The sequence below is a fragment of the Azolla caroliniana genome, unplaced genomic scaffold (genome assembly GCF_043228905.1).
Source record: "Azolla caroliniana isolate FFs.n. ecotype wild unplaced genomic scaffold, voAzoCaro1.0.p SCAF_4, whole genome shotgun sequence".
Taxonomy (NCBI): Eukaryota; Viridiplantae; Streptophyta; class Polypodiopsida; order Salviniales; family Salviniaceae; genus Azolla; species Azolla caroliniana.
Window position 1 is genome coordinate 8,498,519 of NW_028230439.1, and position 21,142 is coordinate 8,519,660.

At 38.4% G+C, this 21,142-nt stretch overlaps 1 protein-coding gene across 2 annotated transcripts; it reads right to left on the minus strand.

Annotated features, from left to right (window-relative positions):
• Positions 1 to 15,238: 15,238 nt before the first annotated feature.
• LOC147865038 (uncharacterized) lies at positions 15,239 to 19,383 on the minus strand. Of its 2 annotated transcripts, none has more exons than XM_087317751.1 (7): positions 19,010 to 19,383; positions 18,136 to 18,231; positions 17,885 to 17,999; positions 17,224 to 17,804; positions 17,026 to 17,143; positions 16,598 to 16,882; positions 15,239 to 16,333 (listed from the first exon to the last, which is right to left on the minus strand). In XM_087317751.1, the coding sequence occupies exons 1-7, from the start codon at positions 19,333 to 19,335 to the stop codon at positions 15,512 to 15,514; spliced, it is 2,343 nt and encodes a 780-aa protein (XP_087173877.1). In that variant the 5' UTR covers positions 19,336 to 19,383; the 3' UTR covers positions 15,239 to 15,511. The 2 variants fall into 2 exon arrangements, with proteins under 2 accessions (XP_087173877.1, XP_087173878.1); XM_087317752.1 differs by having other exon boundaries at positions 18,136 to 18,273; positions 19,010 to 19,146.
• Between the last annotated feature and the right edge of the window lie 1,759 nt (positions 19,384 to 21,142).

Consider the following 21,142-nt stretch of genomic DNA (forward strand, 5'->3'; position numbering starts at 1 on the left):
TAATAAAATGGACATACTGATTAGCTCTATGGCTAAGTGGTAGCTAATTAGCTACTACTATAGTTTAGTACAGTAGCTAATTAGCTACTACCATAGTTTAGTACAATAGTTAATTAGGTAAGTGGTAGCTAATTAGCTACTACCATAGTTTAGTACAGTAGCTAATTAGTTAAGTGGTAGCTAACTAGCTACTACCATAGTGAACACGTTCGCGTTCACAAGTGGAAGGATCGCGCACTCTACTTGTAGAATCTTCTTGAAAATCTCCAAATATACCCCCTCTACAAAAATTGGATGCACTAGTATCACATGTTCCACAATTTGATTAGAATTTGCAAATATAAAAATACATGATAGGTCTACGAGTGGAGATCATTAGAAATTCAAATAAGTTTGGATGTGTTGATAAGTTAATGTAGGCATAATAAAGTTCAACAATGGCTCAATATCTCACTAATGTGCAACATGGGAAACACTAAGTTAAAGACTTATATTAATTTGGTAAGTTTTACAAAAATATGAGGTGTACTTGTAACCATACTAATAAAATGAGTTATAATTTATACTTTGACCCATACTCACATGTATATAATTGTGGACAATGTAGGATAGTGAACTTTAGGATAATGTGATTGGAATAACTAACTTATTAAGGTATTTAATACTTATATTTAAAGTTGATCTAATCTATTCCTCAGTTTATTCGTATAGAATCAAACCATATGTATATAATTGTGGACAATGTAAGACAATGAACTTTAAGATAATGTGGTGGAAATAACAAACCTATTAAGGCTTTCATACTTGTATTTAAAATTGATCTAATGTATTCCTTACGTGATTCACACTGGATCAAACGCCGAACGATAACGCTAGTCACAATCAAAGCAACAATGGAAGAGAAACATAATAGTTTTAACAATAGAAGACAAAGATCCATAATAACAACATGGACAGTCATGGCAACAATTCTACGACCATATTATGTTAAGGTAAAGTTTGACCAAAATCAGCCTTAATTTAAACTAATTCATGTTTCTCCATATTGGTAGTCAGCAATGAAACCAATGTCATAAGTCTACTAACCAAGTATATAGAAATAAAATTGAAACATATAGAAAATTATAAAGAATAGAATCCACCAAGTAAAACCCAAAATCTGTATTAATAATTTGAATTCCAAACAATACATTTTGTGAACAAAAGAGTCTATTACATAGCAAGCAAATCGTCAATGTCATTTTCTTCTTCATCCTGTATAGAAGTCTCTTCGGCTATACGTGCATTGTCTTCCCCTGTTAGCCGAGCCGACAAAATATCTTTTATAAGCTCATAATCAAGCTCTATTAGCTCCCCCGATTCCTCGGCTAACGGACGAATAGGTTCTCGCGAAGCAAGTTGAAACCTTTCGGTATCAGCGAGGTTCTTTGCACCGACCTCCTCGTCCTGGTCTGGGCACTCCCACAAAGCCTTAATCTTCATGTTTTTAAACATAACCTGCTCCTCGTCCTTCTCCAATGCAATTGTGTTCCTAAAGATCTTCAATGCACATGCAGACGTTGTCCTTGTGAAGAAAGTAACAAGAAGAATTAGTTTTCAAACAAAAAAGATTCAGTATTGGTCATCTCAAGATTGTTAACCTAGTTCGAGGAATACCTGTGCCAGAAAAGAGGTCTAATAGCCAATCTCCTTCTACAGAAAACATCTCGATCAAGCGCATCATAAGTTGTTGAGGTTTTTGGTATGGGTTGACAAGTCCCCATTCTGTCATGGTGACATGTCGCAATTTTCGTGTCACTACTGGATATACCAGTAGATTTGAACCGCCCACTTCATTAGAATGCTCCTTGATTCTTTGTTTCTTAATTTCATCGAAGTAGCCAACCGTAATGTATTCAATGGCATTTACGAACCGAAAGGTTGGCCCTCTATTTACATTGGTTTTTATCCTATAACAAATATTACATCGAGTTAAGAATAGATTGAACAATCTTAAGAAAGGCAATATAGTGAATGAGACATATAAATAATCCTTACCATGCAAGGTTCTCGATGCCATGGCAATGAGATCTCAAAGCTTGAGCTACCGAGTACCCTTGGTCCATACTATGAAAGACAATTATTCTCCACAAGGATGCAGTCGTTAGCTCAACAAAATCCTTGACCATCTTCTCTAACTGTTTAAACCTAAATGGTTCATTGTCGTATGATGACCCTGCCATTCGAAATCCATATGGAATATCAGCAATCATGAGCGTATATTCCTTCTTTGGCACTTTTTGGATCATGTCAACGACATCACCACAAACCATGTTGTAGTAAAGATCTCTCGTAATATCCTTTTGTGGCTAAATTTTTTGAAGGAGCCATCTTCCTCAATTTCGTACGCCTTGACTAAGCGACGATCCTTTTCTTTTCTGGCTCTCTCGAGATGTGAAAGGAAGGATGTCGGGAAATCGTGTATATCCTTAACTTCTCCTTGTTTCTTACCATGACACGGTTACTAATAGAAGCAATAAGACATCAAGTATTATTACACAACCTCTACATATGAGGAAAGCTTAATGATAAAACACCAATACTAACCCAATCCTTGAATGCAATAAAATACTCGGATAACGCCTTATATGAAGACATTAGGGGATAATCCTCGGTCACTTGTTCCCAAGTTATACATCCAAGTTGTTTCATCATAACTTCTTGGATCTTCACGTACACCTTATGACTGTGAAATTAGAAAACGAGATTAGAACTTTCAATTGCACCATATTGAATTCAATATCACTATTTGAAAGACTTACTTATTGCACTCAGTGACCATTTCCTCAAGGCTTAAATCTTTCGCCACAACCCTTGACAAAACAGACACAAGAAGTTGCTCATCCTTAATACCTTGCATCGCTCTCCACAGAGACAGCTTTATGTCGTCAACCGCGTCTTCAATTGTCAAATCAATTTTCTTGGCCGCTTGTGACTTTAATTCTAGTTGAGGGTCTACCTTACATTTCTTTTGTCATTGACCCTTGACCTCCTTATTCTCCCACAATGAGAAGATTTGATCTTGTAGGTCCCATACTTCTCCATCTCTAAAGGCAAGTTGAAACTAGGACTCCTATGACAGAAATACACGCTCCCTAAGCACAACGCTCAGCCACAACCGAGGCTAGGATCAAACACCGAAAACGGGTAATGAACGCACGACACAGTAAAGAGAAGAGTACACTGGATGTTAACGTGGAAACCCAAACTAGGGAAAAACCACGGCAGCCCACAGACTGCAAACTATCACTATAACAACAATGTACAATAGTAAAGCACCGAGGCAACGACCTCGAGCTTGCTATCTTCGCCACAGGCGGCGGTTACAACAGAGGCAACGACCTCTTCCTCTCTCTCTCTCTCTCTCTCTCTCTCTCTCTCTCTGTACACGGTTACGCACTCAAATCTTGCACAAACAAGAATGACAACTACTATATCACTAAGTTTGCCCTAAGTCATATTTATACTAATATGACTTTTCGGCTATTTACAAATATAGCCCCAATGGACTCTCAGAAAACATATTTACGAATATGTCCCTTCATCCGGTGAGCACTTCTCACCGGGCCTTCACCATCCGGCTCTTGCCGAGTACTCGTCATCTAGTTCTCACCGGGTCTTCCGTAGCCAGGTACACCACATCCGGTTTCGGCCTCGGCCGAGTTTGCTCATCGACACTGTTCTTCTCACTTCCCATCCGGAGGGACCTGTTTCCTAACATCATATTTCCGAAGACTATCAGACTTAACATTATCATCCACCACAATGCCGACTTCATGCAAGCATTGACGTCGTAGGCCTGGATGTAGCTTCACACCGAACTTTTGTTTGACGTCCAAGTACCCGTGGTGGAAGAACCTTATACTCTCAATCGATGACATTTTCTTCCTATAGTCATTATCGTTATTGTGGTCCCATGCCAACAGCCTTGCCTCTTAAGTTGTGAGGTCGACGTCAATTTTGCACTCAGCATACTCGAAGAAGAAAGTCGTTGGATGTTCTCTCACAAGTTGTCAACGTGCCTCCGCCGAATGCGATCCACCCATTACAAAGTAGTTGTATTGATCATGCTTTCTTATGTTGAATTCTTCTATGGTTGCACATTCTTTGGGATCCACCATAACAATAAAAGGCACAACGGTAGCATGTGGATTAATTTTCATTTTTTTCTTGAGATTTTGAACATGCATTCGGTGTGGCTCTCTGATCTCAAGTGGTCTTCGTCCTGTTTTTTCATCTACAGGGAGCCGATGGATGTGTGTTATAGGCAAATTAAACACTTGCCCTTTTCTGACCAGTTTACGTTGCATTAACTCTCTCTGTATCTTATTCTACTCGGATGACAACACACCTAATGCCAGCTCATCTCCTGGCGTCCCCCTAGTGTCCTCATCTTCGTTTGAGCTTGATGAGTTGGAGTCCGACATTTTAGTGGTCTTCTTTTTTGGTTGTCTTGATTGCACTTTGGATGCCCTTTTCGAGGCCTTCACTGGGGAGGGCAAGGGCTCCCTTAGAGTTACATGGCCTTGTATAGAAAGACTCAAGGTGACAATAAGGTTTTGTGAGCTTTCTAGATCTTTTTTAAAGGATTCTGGCCCACAAGATTCCTTTACTAGTAGATCTTCAAAAAGGTACACTTTACATACCCCCTTAGAGCACTCTATCAAATTTACAAGAATGTTGGCCAAATCTGAATCTTCGTAGTCAAATCGTAGAATACAGCCATACATAAATGTGGTTTCATTTTCAAGCTTCCCGTCGCCCTTCTTTTTTGGTGTATACAGCACGACTTTTTTCTTGGAGTCGACGTATTGCATACACCATTTCTTGTCTGTTAGATCACGGTCATGAAGGTCCTCACCACCAATAGCTGCTAACATTTTCTTTTGGCTGACATCATCGGATGGTTGAGATTTTGTCTCCTCGTTGAAGAGAAGCTTTTTTCCTCTCTTCATGTTCTGAGGAACTATTAGTTTCTGGGTCTCAATTGGAGAGCCCTGAATCTGGAGCTTTATCTTCTTCACAGGTTGGTCCGACAAGTTCCCAAACGACCTATTTAAAAAAGGACATGCGAAAATATAAGTTAAGTGGTTGCATATTAAAATATAGATTACGATTGTATATTAAAATATACATAAGTAGATGAAGACAAAAACTAGAAGGCGATTTGTGGCAAACTATAAATATCAATCTTATATTGAGTGAACATGATATTCCTTTATTCGGAAATTAATTCTAGTAAGGGCTATTCAACTTCAAAAATTATACAAGGATATGCATCATATTGAAGGGTAGGTATGGCTTATATTGATTCAATACCCATATTGTAGAGAATTTGCATAAGACAGACTTAAATTTGGTATCATAAAGGTAATTCGCAGGTTATTTTCTATTATTTTAAGCTATTATAAGTCATAAAACCTTTTTAAGTAAGGCCACTAGTTGTTACAAAATATAGCAAATGTCACTAAAAAAGTCTAAATTGGACATAAAGTTTGGTATCTTTTCACACATAAACTAAATTGTACCCCCAAAGACACAATATTCCTGTTTAAAGTTTGTGTTTTGCACAGGAACTCAATACGGCGTATCAAGTTCCTGTGTAAAGTATGTGTTTTATACAGGAACTCGATATGGTGTATCGAGTTCCTGAGTGCTAAAACATATTTACAAAAATGTCTGAAGTGTCAAAGGCTTACCTGGAGTCTTGGTGCTCGATTTTCTTTAAAGACATGGTTGATCTTGTCGATGTTTAGGGGGAGATCTCACTTTGGTGCTTCGTATTCTGTGTGCTTTGTTTGCTCTATGTGCTCTTGTGCTTTGTTCTACGCGTGTGCTTCGTGTGACTAAGATATGAGGAGGTTTTCCTATTTATAGGGATTGATCACAGTGGTTAAAGTAACCATAATCACTTTAACCAGGGTTGGCAAACTTAAGGTTAGTTAGTAAGACCTTACAAAGCGTTACTTTATTTAGTACATAATCTCGAGTGTACCCATCACTCTCTAATGGATTTGAATTAAATGATGGTTATGAATGCATCAATGATTAAATACTCAAACTAACATATTAATGATTATTTTATAGTCAAACTAACATAATGAGACTTTGAAGGTCATAAAGGAAACAATGATAGAGGTTCATGAATGAACCAATGATTAAATACTCCAAGCAACATTTTTATGACTCTTAATTGCTTTGTATTAAAGATGTGGCCATAAATGAACCAATGATTGAATATGCTTATAATTAACCAATGATTTTAACTTTAAACCAACATATATATGGCTTGGTAATGATTGTAATTATATTATACTTGATGGCTAAAGTAATTTTAATTTGAATTATATATTATCGGATTAATAAGGTATAAAAAATAATTGATTTAACTTTATACTGACTAGTTTAAGTAATTATTAATATGTTGAATACAATTATTATATTAAAAATAATATATTTATTTATTGTATTAATAGAATATTAAATTATATAGACATTATATTGAGGGAGCTTCTGTTTAGAGAGGAGATTATCAATTTTCGTATTAGCCCAAGCACATAACTTAAAGAGCTCTGTGTGGACCTTAAGCCATGAGTGAAGACTCACCGTTCTCGATTGATGAATATTGTCTATCATCAGACTCTTCGTTTTTTACCGAAGAGTATTGCCTATCGACAGACATACCATTTTCTATCGAAGAATATTGTCTGTCGATAGACTCACCATTTTCTATTGAATGTCTAAGCTCATCTTCACCTACAACGCATGTGAATAATGACACATGTGAAGAGTTCTCTATTGAAGAATATGATATTAATAAAGATATGGAGACTGAAGGTAGTGCCAATGAAACATCGAATATCATGGGCGATAGTCACAACAAAGAATTGGATAGTAACAAGGTTACACCAACTTCTATGCAGGAAGAGAAATCCGAAAGCCCTATGCATATTAGAAGAATCCCACGAAGAATTCATCTGGTTAGATTTAACTTGGTGACATCAGATAAGCAGATTGGATTTGATGTCAAAAAAATATGGTGTGTCCGTGGTTGTATGTCTATGATTGGAAAATCAAAGTTGCGCGAATTAAGGCGATACTATTTTTCGATGACTGGTGATGAGCAAGACACTTACCTCGGGTCACATATGCAACTAGTGTCTGACAAATGTATGGGAATCAAAGTATCATTTGAGTATTATATCTTCCATGCGCAACAGATATGTAGAATTGCATTCAAAATTGTGAAGAATATGCGGAATAATGCTCGGCCACAACTAAGACTTCAATCACTTCGTTAGAATCACAACCACAGAAGAAATTTGCAATGAAAGTAAATGCACATATACACAGACAATATGAGAGAGAGGGTACACAGTATGTTAACCTGGAAAACCCTGAGAGGGAAAAACCACGGGAGCCCACAAACTCCAAACTATCACTATGTCAAGGAATACAACATGGAGCACAGAGGCAACGACCTCTTGCTCTCAACCTTCACCTGGCGGCGGTTACAGCAGAGACACACTCTCTGTATCGCTCCCTCTCTCTCTCTCTCTCTATTATGCTTTGTACAGCCATTACGACAATATGAGAACACCCAAGTATATATAATGTTTGCCCTAGGTCATATTTATACTAATATGACTTTCGGGCTATTTACAAATATAGCCCCAGTGGGCTCTCTAGAACATATTTACATATATGTCCCTTCATCCGAAGAGAGGTTCTCACCGGGCCTGCATCATCCGGTTCTCACTGGATATTCCGTTGCCGGCTACTCCTCATCTGGTTTTCACCGGGTCTTCCGTTGTCGGGTACTCCTTATCCGGGTCTCACCGGGTCTTCCATTGTCAGGTACTTGTATCCCGTCCGGAGGGACCGAAATCCTAATGGTTATGTGGTAGTAACATGCGGCTACATAGAGTACAACAACGTCTACTTAGCGAGGATCAGATGCTCAATTGTAAAGAGGTTCCAAGTATGAAAGGTGCAATTGGAAGACATGCTATTGGTTGGATGAAAAGTTACTTTCAATTAAATTGTGAAGTAATGCCCACTACAGGTAGGATGCACCTCTCTGATAATTACACACGTCGGGAAGTTTATGATGTCTATCGATCTGATATGGTGGGCTCACATAATAAATCTAACACGTATAGCCAATTCACAAGATTATGGAGAGCTCGCTTTTCAAATGTTATCATTCCACGTAAAGTACGCATGGGGTATTGCTCCATTTGTGCAAATCTTAAAAGTTTGGCTAAAGGTGCAAAGACATCAATGGACAAGGATATGAGTAAGAAGTTACTACAGGAGCATCGTGAGGCACAATCGTTAGAACGAAAGAAGGCGATGCATCATAGAGAGAAGTGTTTGAAGAGGCCCTAATAATACATGTGCTTAATGATAGATGGCATGGACCAGAAGAAGACGTGCTTTCCGCATATGCGGAGGCTCCCAAAGACGTCAATGATGAGTGCCTTGTTCAAATGCACTTGGTGGGATGCTTGGCTTATAATAGGTCAATTGGACCTCACATCTTCATTACATACCCCAATGTTCACAATGACCCTAACCTAACAATTACAGTGATTCACCGAGTTTTGATGTATTGGGGCCAACCGTTCCCCCCTGTTCTATACATTCAATTGGACAATACTGCTAGAGAGAACCAAAATTCAATTGTGTTTGGCTATCTAAGTATGTTGGTCAACCAAGGATTGTATAGAAAAGTGAAAGTCAATTTTCTTTCGGTTGGCCACACACATGATCATATAGATTAGATGTTTAGCACATTCTCCAGACAGTTGTCTTAGCATGATGCTTTCACATTACCAAAACTATTTGATGTCATTTGTGATGCATATACACCACGCCCAAAAGTGTTACACTTGAAGGAGGTATATAACTTTAAGAGATATATATCAGATGGGGGTGTTGGGAATGTTAAAGTGCTCCCCAAGTAAACAATATAAGCTTCAATCACATTTTTATGATAAAGAAAAATGAAATAAGTGGTTCTACTCTTTTGTATGTTAAACAATATTCATCTTCTACAACATGGGAACCTGAAGGTGGTTGCCAGTTATTACTTTGTATGCCGAGTACAATTGTCCATGAAGCTAAACAAATGCCAATTGAGAAGAAAGGACAGTTGTATAGCGACTTGGTATCGGAACTAAAACAGTTATGGCTCCAAGCTTTAGAAGAAAAAAGAAAGCATATTGAGGCCACCAAGAAATATGTCGCACAACAAGACACGTCATGGTGGGATGTATTTTTTAGTGATCAGAAAGGAATTATAAACAATTGTGTATTTGGTGATAATTGGAATTTGGAAACGCCATTCACATGGTCGCTACAACATGATCGTGTAAGTAAAACTCCGGAGTAACCAGCAAATGCGATTAATGACAGTTTGGTCCATCCACAACAAAGAGACATTTATGTGGGACCAAGGATGACCAAAGCAGCGGAAGCTAGATTGCAAGGCAATTTGCAAAAGCTCGCGGCGGGGATGTTGATTGCAACACCGGCTGATGAGAACTCACATGGCCACCAATTTTGGGTTGGTAAAATTCTAGAAGTGCTAATGCATGAAATAGAAAACATGATCAAGTCTATAAACGTTCATTGTGCAAATGCTTTTACAGGTAAGTATACATTGGAGATAATTGAATGCCCAACGACAAGGGGAGGTAGGAAGAGGAAGCGAAACATTCGTAACACCTCAACCCTTGATATCTCTGATGTGGATATCATTGTGTACGACGTCACGCTTACAAAAGCCGGACGATTAAGGAAGTCAACAATATATATAATAAAAGAAAAATTACTAGGTCTACAAGCTAGCTCGAGTCGAGGGCAAACGAAATCTACTACATATAATCTAGAGTTCAACCATTTGGTTTATGACGAAGATAATGCACTGATTAGTACATCCAAGGATGACGAGGAGGAATCGTCATTGTATATTAGTTATAGTAGTGATTCTCCATAAAGGAGTGATATCATGAATGTATTTTTGGCTATTAAGTGTAACTACATTCCGCTTGTAACAAATCGAGTTATATAAAAGCATGTGTTTTGAATTCTTATGATTTCTAAAAAATCGTTTCTTATAAAATAACATTGGTTGTAGAGTTTGTGATATAAATTGAGAATGTAACTTTTTGAAATTCCTCTTCTTCTTCTTTTTCTAAATCACGAAAATAGTGGATTTTTAACCTTTTTCATAGTATATTTGAACTTGTATGATACTGGTATCAATGTGTTTTGTAAAATCATTGAAAAAGTACTAAAATCAACCAAAATATTCTTTATCCTTCCATTTATGCGTGATCCTTCCACTTGTGAACGCGAACGTGTTAGTGTAGTACAGTAGCTAATTAGCTAAGTGGTAGCTAATTAGCGACTACCATAGTTTAGTACAATAGCTAATTAGCTACCACTTAGCTAATTAGCTACTACCATACTTTAGTTGAGTAGCTAATTAGCTAAGTGGTAGCTAATTAGCTACTACCATAGTTTAGTACAGTAGCTAATTAGCTCAATGGTAGCTAATTAGCTACTATCATAGTTTAGTATAGTAGTTGATTAGTTGAGTGGTAGCTAATTAGCTACTACCATACTTTAGTTATAGTGGCTAATTAGCTAGTACCATACCTTAGCTACGTCGCTAATTAGCTAATTAGCTAAGTGGTAGCTAATTAGCTACTACCATACTTTAGCTGAGTAGCTAATTAGCTAAGTGGTAGCTAATTAGCGATTACCATAGTTTAGTACAATAGGTAATTAGCTACTACCATACTTTAGTTGAGTAGCTAAATAGCTACTACCATAGTTTAGTACAGTAGCTAATTAGCTAAGGAGCAATCAGATAACGATCACAAAGGTGCAGAAAGCGAGGAAAGTGAGCTAGATTTAATAATCGACATAGGGGAAGAGATAGGAGAGAATACTAAAATAATTATGTTACATGCATAGGGCAAGATTTGAACCTTGTACCTCCATGTTAACAATTTCAATCCTTACCATTGTACTAGCACATTATGAGTATTAAAGTTAAACCAAACTTTATCCCATGTAAATATTCTAGATAAGCATGATAGAAAAAGTTATCCATGCATACACACTCGAGTTAAATGAAAAAGTATGATAGAAAAGCTAATCATGCACATGTAGTGTGCATTAACACTTGGGTTAAAGGAAAAGCATGATGGGAAAAGTTAATCATGGACATGTAGTGAGCATATACACTAGAGTTAGAAAAAGGCATGATGCTTGCATGTGGTAAACTTAGACTCTCCCATCACTATATAAGGATGGGGGAGCAAATTGTAAAGGGTTGTTGTTGAAAATTTTGGGTGAATATTATAGTCTAAACATTGATTAATATAATACTTGTGGAAATTCACGTGTCTTCGATCTCTCTTCCCATCTATTCCAATAAAACTAAAAAAAACTATACTTGTGGGATTCACAAGTTTCCATCTCTCTTTCTTACAATTAACAAATATTCTCATTAGCCTTAAAACTCTCCTCTTCCTAGTCCATAACCTTAGCGATTTCCACCTCAATCACGCAACGATCCGGCGTCGAAAGGCCGACACCGAAACTGTTGTCGGCACTATCTCTGTGCCTCCGATTCTGCTCTTGTTGGCCGCCACTATTGTGTGTCGACCCACCTCGTCCACCATGTCCATGGGGCCAATCCGCTTCCGTGTACAGCATCCGGCTGTCTGATTGAGTAATCCTCAACCCACTCGTGTGGTTTTCTTCGACCATCAGCATCGATTGCAAGTCGAAGAAGGACGACGGTTTCTCCCAGGTGCAAATTGCCATCCGGACTGGCCTTTACCAGTGTGCTAGACCACCGAGGCAGATATGGACCATCTCGTCCTCGTCCTCCATCACGTTGATGGACCCGAGTGTGTAGCAGATCTCCTTGATCTTGGTGGTGTAGTCGGTGACTGACATGTCCCATTGCCGGATACTGTTGAGCTCTTGACCGAGTTGCAACTTCCGAGTTGTAGTACTTGCATTGAAAATCTTCTGGAGATTTTCCCAGGCCTCCTTCGGTGACTTTGCATCTCTGATGTAGCCGAGCATCTGATCGTGCACACAGGACGCAAGGCAGTACAACACTCTGCTCGCTCCGTGCTTCCAAACCCAGAAGTCTTTGTGTGCTGAATCCAACGTTGCCACATTTGCTCTTTCCACGTAGCTCAGTATCTGTGCCCCAACAGGTACTGGTGCATTTTATATTACCAAGACGCATAATTGCTCTGGTCGAGCTTTTCTGTTGGAAGCAAGCTCACCATGCTTCTATCCATATCTTCCTTCTTGTTCTTTATCGGGTGTTAGGGTTTGTCTATGAGTGTCACTCGTCGGCAGTAGAGGATTCTCAACCCTCACGCTTTGATACCATGTAAAAGATATTGTGCGGAAGCTTGTAAACAAATCGACTCAGTTGGGTAACAACAATAAAACAGAATGAAGGTTTAATGGAAGCTTCAGAATACACAATACACGAGAGAGACAGAGAGAGCAGAATAGCATAAACTCAATTCAAAAATAATAACACAAGGTTTATACAAATGTCTTGCACAACACTTTTTATACAAGTCCTTAAAAGGACAGACAAGTACTTCAATGCTCATACGAGCGGCTAACACTAACTCCAAGGAATATGCCTATGCACTAGGCTCGGACCATAGGCTCCAATGGCCTACCGGTTCTCACTATTCCGGAGTTCAATCCGGTTCTCCAATCCGGCTCTAGGTTCCGAATACCGATATATCCAGACATCTATCCGGTTCTCCGTTCCGTCTACCCATCCGACTCTGGCTTATTCAGTCGATCCGGATCCGATTGAGCTTGCCCGCTCAACATGATGTAATTGCAATTTGCTTGAAAATGCACACAATGTAGATTTAGAAATTGGAGATCAAATCTTGTAATGGCTTCAATTTTCACCCTCTTCCTAACGTGAATTAACCCACACTAATGTACCATAAGGTTAGATGAAATTGTTAAGAATCGACTACTAGTGTTAAGAGTCTATTACTAATCAATTGACCAAAATAAAGTAAAAACAAGGTAAATAGATTGGATAGAAGAACTTGTTCCACCCTACTACCCCCGAGCTATGGTCAAGACATAGCCAACCTACCATCGACATCCCATATCGCCCAATATTAGGATGACTAATACTTTGGAAGAGATTAACACGATCATCGTGACAAAAGACTAGCCCGCACCACGAGTGTCTAAGACAGCAACCTTCCGACGTAATGTACTTATGAGGGTAGTTAAGCCTCATATTTATACCTCTTCCTAGGCCCCTTGAATAGATGTATCTTTCTAAAAAGACTCTCTATTCATTGGTTGTCAAGATCATGATAGTGCATGCACCTATCATTCCTTTTATCCAATCACAGTAGTCCATTTCTAACATTAGTGAACATACCATTCACTTATGTAAATATTAGTGACCTACCCTCACCTACATTATGCGTACATTACAGAAACTGTGGTAGAACTACCTCATGGTCAATTACGACCAAAATGACATATGTTTTCCTCATAAGAAGTTTATATTACTAGAAACTTTATTAAATGTAGACTACAATATTGTGCGCAGTTCAGGATAATTGTGATGAGTTAGCAGGATCTACAATCTATTTGTGTGAATCTTATTGTGAAGTACTTGTTAGACACTTCCAATAACCTTGACATTCCCCTTGGTGCACAAGAGACAAAGTACATGTAAACAAAAGAGAAAAATATATAAAAACCTAGAATACAATAACCTTGTGGCTATCCTAGTGTGAAAAAGCCTAAACTATTGTGTAAGACTATAAAAGTCACTTCTGTGCTTTTTGATACTTCTTCGCTTTCTTATCACATAGACTACATCTCGTCTTTCTCTCTCTCAATAATCTCTAATGTAACCCTAATGAGCTTGGCTTAGGGTTTAAGTATTAGAATGGGTTATAATTAATCGAAGTGTGATGTTTGATCCTTTATAATTTCATTGCATTTAATTTCTAAGTGTGTAGTTAACTATATTGGGTAACTTCATTTAATTCTTAGTTAAGTTCATTATTAGAGGTCTAAGTTAGATTAATGAAAAGTTTGTTAGTGGATGAGGAATGGTTTACTCGTGTCTTCTCGCATTGTTGGCCATAAGGTACTCCCCAAATGATGATATTGATGTAAGAGGAAGAACTCCACCAAGTGAGAAGCATGTTGGACTCACAATTCCTAATACTATGTAGGGCATCTTAGTAATCATTATTCATGTGTCATATTAAGTGTACAGAATAAGTATTATCCTCATGTTTTGTATAATGATAGTTATGACCACTTTTTGGTTGTAGAAATCACTCATTCTGATGAGGTTATGTGGTTGGTGGGATTTATGGCCCTAACCACACCAGTCAATGTATTGGATTATGGATCTCTCTTCTTCCAATTTTAACTATGGGCATCACAATTTATACCACAACATTCAATCATGGATAAGTTGGAGCAAACTACTTGAGTTTTGTTGGTTGTTGAGGTTCTTAAGTTGGATTTATGGACTTGATTGCAAGGAATAATCGATATTGTATTGCAAATTGCACAACATAGACAAACATAGAGTTTGTGAGATAGAATATTTGTGATGCACAATGAGTTCCTTTACCAACATCACTTTGTATGATAATTTTACGAGATGTGGGGTCTTCGTATAAAAGCTTCCTTATTTGTTTGAAGGTTTTTAATCATTCAATCAACATGTATAAATCCTTTCTTGGGAAGTCCCCATTACACTAAGTCTTCTCTTCTGCTTCAATCTCACTTTGATTCTCTCACGATACAAATTGTAGTGAACTTTTCACAACAAATGAGAAGCAAGGGAAAAATGCATGGGGTAGTTATAAAACATTATCATTCATCATATGTATGGGTTAACTAATGCCCAATTACAAGACTTTTTTCAATAGTTCTCACAAGTTCACTCTTACTATAAGGCATTATTAATCCATGCACCAATTATACAAGGAACTTTTGGATATCTAGAGAAGTCATGTCAACGTTATGCTAAGATGCAATAACTTGGAGATGGGCTTATAGGTAATCAATGTCAATCGACTTATTTGGTTTCTTGAGCACATGAAGGAGATGAATTTAATATAGTGGACTGGCAAAACAAGAATAGCAAATTGTGTTCATTACCTTAATGAATTTCTTTGCCTGCAGTTGTTTATGACAGATATGGTGATTAGAGCACCATTAATTTAATGATGTGATTGCAGGTATGTATTGTAGATGACCTTTTTGGCCATTCTTAGATGGAACCGTGTCCGAAGGCAACAGATCATCATTGAACAAATTCTTGACATTACAAGTCCAGCAGGGCATTTTCTCTCTTTGGTTGTCGCAGCTTCTTTTTCTATTTGTTGTAGCCTCAATCTGTCATTTAAAAGCCAAGCTTCTTTGTGTCCACAATCTCAAGCCGATGAATTTCTTGATCAAGTCCTTTTATAATTCGATCCTCTTCTGTGTAAACTCCAGTTTGGAGCAAGTCAATTCTTTGCTTCTTAAGTCTTCTGATCTCTGCATTTTGAAATTCAGAGAGCTGCAACCCATAAAAAGAAGCATTGAAACCGTTCATTTCTTCAACATTGTCAAGGTCTGAATGATGTGTATGCATAATTTCATCACTAAGAGTGCTTGCTCTGATCTGATAAGTATCTATGTCTTCCTTTAATCCATCATCAAGCCCTGATATGATCGACTTTTGATCTAGAATATCCTCCATAGAGAGCTCCGCTGATAACCAATCATCAAACCCTTCTTTTCCTTCTCCATTTACATGAAAACCTTGTTTTCCAATATCACTCCTAAATCTATCAACTTGAATAGACTTATTTAAGTCTTTTCTTCCTCCATTAGGATCCTTTTCATCTCGCACAGCCTCAGAACTAATATGAGAGCTGATGGGATGAGAGTGTAAGGGTAAGCAATGATTATGATCTATGCATTCCTCTTGCTTGACTGCAGTATTTACTGCAGGTGTTGCTATTACACCACACTTAGGGGCTTCTTGATCATGTATCTGGAGGTGCTGCAGTTGTTGTTTTAGTTCACGTAATTCCTTCTTCTCTTCTTCGTTTTTTCTTGTTTGAGCTTCGATAAGCGATTGCAATGCAGCATGCCCTCGGTCATTAGCTTGACGATCAGCCTCATCTTGAGTGCGCTGCCAATGGAGCTTTGCAAGCTCTTTTGCCATTTTCTGAATCTGAAGAAATAACATAATCACTTACTATATATATACACAGGAAAAAAAACTTACATATCTCCTAACATTTTGTGAATAGTTACCAGAATATCCCTACGATTTCAAAATATTAGCTGAACACCACACAATAGTACAAGACATTAGGCATATTTTGCTGTTTTACACTAAACACCGTACACTTTGTCTACTATATATGCATATATACACGTAGATAGATATAGTCAAAAACAATGGTAATAGGGGAATCGCAATTTCAAGACATACCTGGACCTTGTAATCTGTCTTCATTCGCAGTGCTTTCTCACAATTTCTCTTAAGATCATTGCATTGTTGTTTCAAAAGCATCACCTGTCCAGTGAGCTCTGCCTCTGAAGTTTTGCAATGCTCTGATTTATAGGCATAGAATTCTTTCTCCAAGTTCGCTAGAGCCACATTAACGGTTGTTAACCGCTTCTCTAACACTGAATGCTGCTCTTTTAATGCAGTATATTTTACACGTTCTAGTTCCACTCGATGTTCACACTCTGACTGCAATCTCTTAACAGCCACCTGCAATCGTTTAACAGCTTATTAGTTTCTCCAATATCACTAAAATTCCTACTCGTGCATTGCTTCTTCTTAGTCACTTGCGGTTAGTAACATACTTTTAGAATTGAAATACTACTCAAATCAAGGTTTAATGACTAAATCACCTCTGCATCGGCTGCACGTTGGTTACATTCTCTAGTCCATGCTTCTCGTCGCATCAACGCTTCTTCCTCTGCCATTACAAGTGTCCTCTCCCTTTTCTCCAAAGCGAAAATTTTAGCCCTGCAAAGAGATTGACAAGAATTCATGTATCTGTTAGTCTTGCAAACAAAAAAGTATGCATTGTACAAGAAAATGCTCACCTGAATTTCGCTTCGAGTTTGCTAAGCTCTGTACGTGTCTTATCAATATCAAGGAGGCATTCTCTTTCTTTTTCCTTCCATTCCGCCTCAAGTGATGCAATCCTCTTCATCTCCTTATCTCTAAGGTTTGCTTTCCATTTTGCTTCTTCAACACGTCTCCATCTTTCAAACTCCCATTCTAACTCACACCTCCGAAGCTTCTCATCTGCATCAAGAACTGGCAATGACTTATCTAAAACAGTTTCGTGAGTTTGGAGCAAATTCTCTTGGTTTCCCTTCATAGATTTCAGTGTTTTGGACTTGTCATGTACTATATGAGCCCTTTCATCTCTCTCTTTGTATGTCCTCATCTTTGTCTTTGACTCAAAATTATCTTGGAGCTCCGTTTGTATGCCGACAACTTTGGATGGCAGATGCTCATTAAAATTCTTCTTTAAGAGTCGAAATGGATCTTCTAAGCTAAGGGTAGGTGAAATTGCTTTAGTATTGACACTAGCATCTCGAATATGTTTATGAATTATAGTCGTCACTGGACCAAGTTCTTCAGCTGAAAGCACAACTCGCAACATCCCGATGTTCACCTAAATGATAACAAGTATGGGTTAAATGGAGTGCCTCTGTAGCATCATGTAGCGAAAATTCCAGGCCATACAGCATGTACCTTCCCATCAAGCTGTAAAGGGGAGTAAACAGGTGCATAACCATCAAGCCATGTCTCCTTCATTAAAGATGACATTGGTATCGATGCAGTGCCAATCAAGCTATCTGCTGCATACCTGTAAAATATAGCTATCGCTTACACCAAACATATGCGTAAACCTAAGATTGGAATCAGGGAAATTTTTCCAATTATAGGTATTAGTCCATGGAACTATTCTATAATACTTCAATAAGGAGAGAGCTGTGGTTTACTTGTCTCGATGAAAAACTTGTGCTTGAAGACATGTATCTTGAGAAAGTGAGGCTGCAAGGCCACTCACAGATGCAGGTAGCTCCAAAGCAACATAGCTGAAAGCAGTAGTGCACCAGCCATACATCAATCATACCAGTCTGTAAACAGAGAAGCCATCGAGAACATTTATTGCATGCCCAAAGAGGCATTTATGAATATGCACTAAGCAGGGGGGTTCCATCAATATAAGTTAAAGAAGATGTTAACAACATGGGCACAAAAATTTATTGTCTGCAAAAACTTCATAGAGGCACTTTGAGCCACATTTCCTGAATTGTAAATCAATTGAGTGAACAATTTGCAAACAAGATAAAGAAATTTATTGTATGTCCAAAAATCTCATTTACAAAACCAGATTAAAAAACCAGTTGCAAAATGAAACAAATCAATTTAGAAAACAAGATACGGATTCTAGACCCTAAAAAATCGATAAGTCGAAGTTCTTCCTGATCAATAACTGTTAAATATTTAAGCTTTATGATGCAACAATCATCATCATGCACTGAGAGAAACCAGTTTCTCTCTCTCTTTCTCTCCCTCTCTCTCTCTCTCTCTCTCACATGTCCCCTCACCACTCATCCCATACATAGTATTTCTGCTACTTCATACATAATTACATTAAGTTCATTCTCATGGATCTTGAAGAAGCCTAGAGCTTCTTCTTCTTTTTCAGTAAGCGCAAATTGTATTCACCTATATCCATGGTCATGATTTCGGCCTATAACAGAAATTAAGATATATATATATATATATATATATATATTATAATGCATCAAAGTAAATAAACAACAAATGGAGGAAGGGTTGGATAATGTCTTTAATTGGAGTACTGACCCGTTGGATAGGGCAACCTCGGAACCTTTCTGGATGATGACAGGGGGATGGGTGCGGATGGGAGCTGTGAGCTTGGCAGCATTGGCGGAATTGGGGGTAGAGAGGGCGAGCTTCACGATCTGAGGGGGGAGGAAGACACGGACACATGCATTGATGGCCTTCATTGGGAGGCGTAGGCCCGCTTTAAAGCTCCGTACATCCACGCTCAGCCTGAACATATGGACCTCCTCCTCTACCCCTCCTGCTCTCCCTCTCTTCTTCCTCATCATCGTATCCCTCTCCACTCCCTCATGATAATCACCATCATCTCTGGGCATCATCGACATCGCTTCGCTCTGTATGTAGAAAGGCTTTCCAAAAGCGAAAGGGAAGTAAGGAAGCCCAAGAAGGAAACAGAAGGCGGCGATTGTTTTGTGGCGAAACCGTAAAGCTTCAGGTTGGGAGAGTGATGTGGATCCAACTCCTAGTGATAGAATATTAGGTTTTAGGGACTGATCATCTACCTGTTGTAGCCATCGCCATCGCCATCGCCATCGCTGCAGAAAGCTACGCGAACAAGAGAAAGCAGCGAATATAAGAGGGAGCCAAGAAACTGTCGCTGTCAAATTTGGAGTTGTTGCTTAACAGTTCCAAAAGTATAGAAAACAAAAATGAAATAATAAGTGAATGAAGACTTGCGTTTTCTTATATTTCCTGAAATGCCCCCCACCCAAAAACTGCCCATGTGTATGTTTCTTTGTTAATTCCCCAAATACCCTCCTCCCTTCCCCCAATTGTCCGCCCGCCCCCCTACCGCATCCCGCGTGATTGTTTGTGCTCACATGCAAGCCTTTTCAATCTACTCCGGCAAATGCTTGTTGTATGCTTCACTTCTACCGAAAACATTGATCGTGCTCCCTTCCTCTTCTCCTTCTTTTTCTTCTTCTTCATTGATGGAGTCCTATCCTATCCACATCATCCATCCCCCTTCCTATAAGAGATCGGTAAAGACGATCAAAAAGTGACCTTGTTGACTTTTAGGAAATTAGCTCCAAATTGTCGGACCTGAGAATTACTTTATCTATGAGAGAAGAAAAGGAGAAGGAGAAGACGGGGGGGGGGGGGGGGAGAGGATGAATCCCATCATATAGAAAAGGTCTACATAACACATATTAGAGACCCCAGAATTACTTTATCTATGAAAGAAGAAAAGGAAAAGGAAAATGGGGGAGACATAGAATGAATCCCATCATATAGAAAAGGTCTACATGACACATATGAGTGAGAGAGAGAGAGAGAGAGAGAGAGAGAGAGAGAGAGAGAAGACAAAAAAAAGGTTGCCCAATGGAGAACAGGTGGTCATGGGTTCAACCCCTACATTCCACGGTGACATCTAGTGAAATAAAGATATATATGGTGTAATAGAGAGGTGAGAAAATTGGGTTTTCAAACTCAAGATGCATGGGTTCAACCCCTACATTCCACGGTGACATCTAGTGAAATAAAGATATATATGGTGTAATAGAGAGGTGAGAAAATTGGGTTTTCCAACTCAAGATGCATGGGTTTAACCCCTACATTCCACGGTGACATCTAGTGAAATAAAGATATATATGGTGTAATAGAGAGGTGAGAAATTTGGGTTTTCGAACTCAAGATGCAGTGTTAGTAGTATAAGTGACTTACCACTAGGGTAAGCTAATTACAATAAAAAAGTATACACAGAGAGAGAGAGAGAGAGAGAGAGAGAGAGAGAGATAAAATAGGGGTTGGCATATGATATATAATTGCCCTTTCTAGGTTTGACCAAGGGTATAAAACTAATGGCAATTGGGGATATACATAAACATGTAAATACTCGGTTCAAAGTTTCTCATCTATTAGTGGTCATTGCTCATTTGCTTTACATTTTTTCACTTGATCAATTTGGCACACCCTCTATTGGTAGTAATTGCTAGTTTTAACATTTTGCTTTGCATTTTTTTTCACTCAATCAATTTGGCAAGCAAATAAAATTCTTTCATTTTTTTAGGGTATAAATCACTCCCAAGCTTTCAAGATCTTCACAAAATACAAATACTCTTTCTTTCGAAAAAACACAAGAACATGTCTAACTTATTCCTAAACCTCGATATTAGGTTCCTAATAATGTGT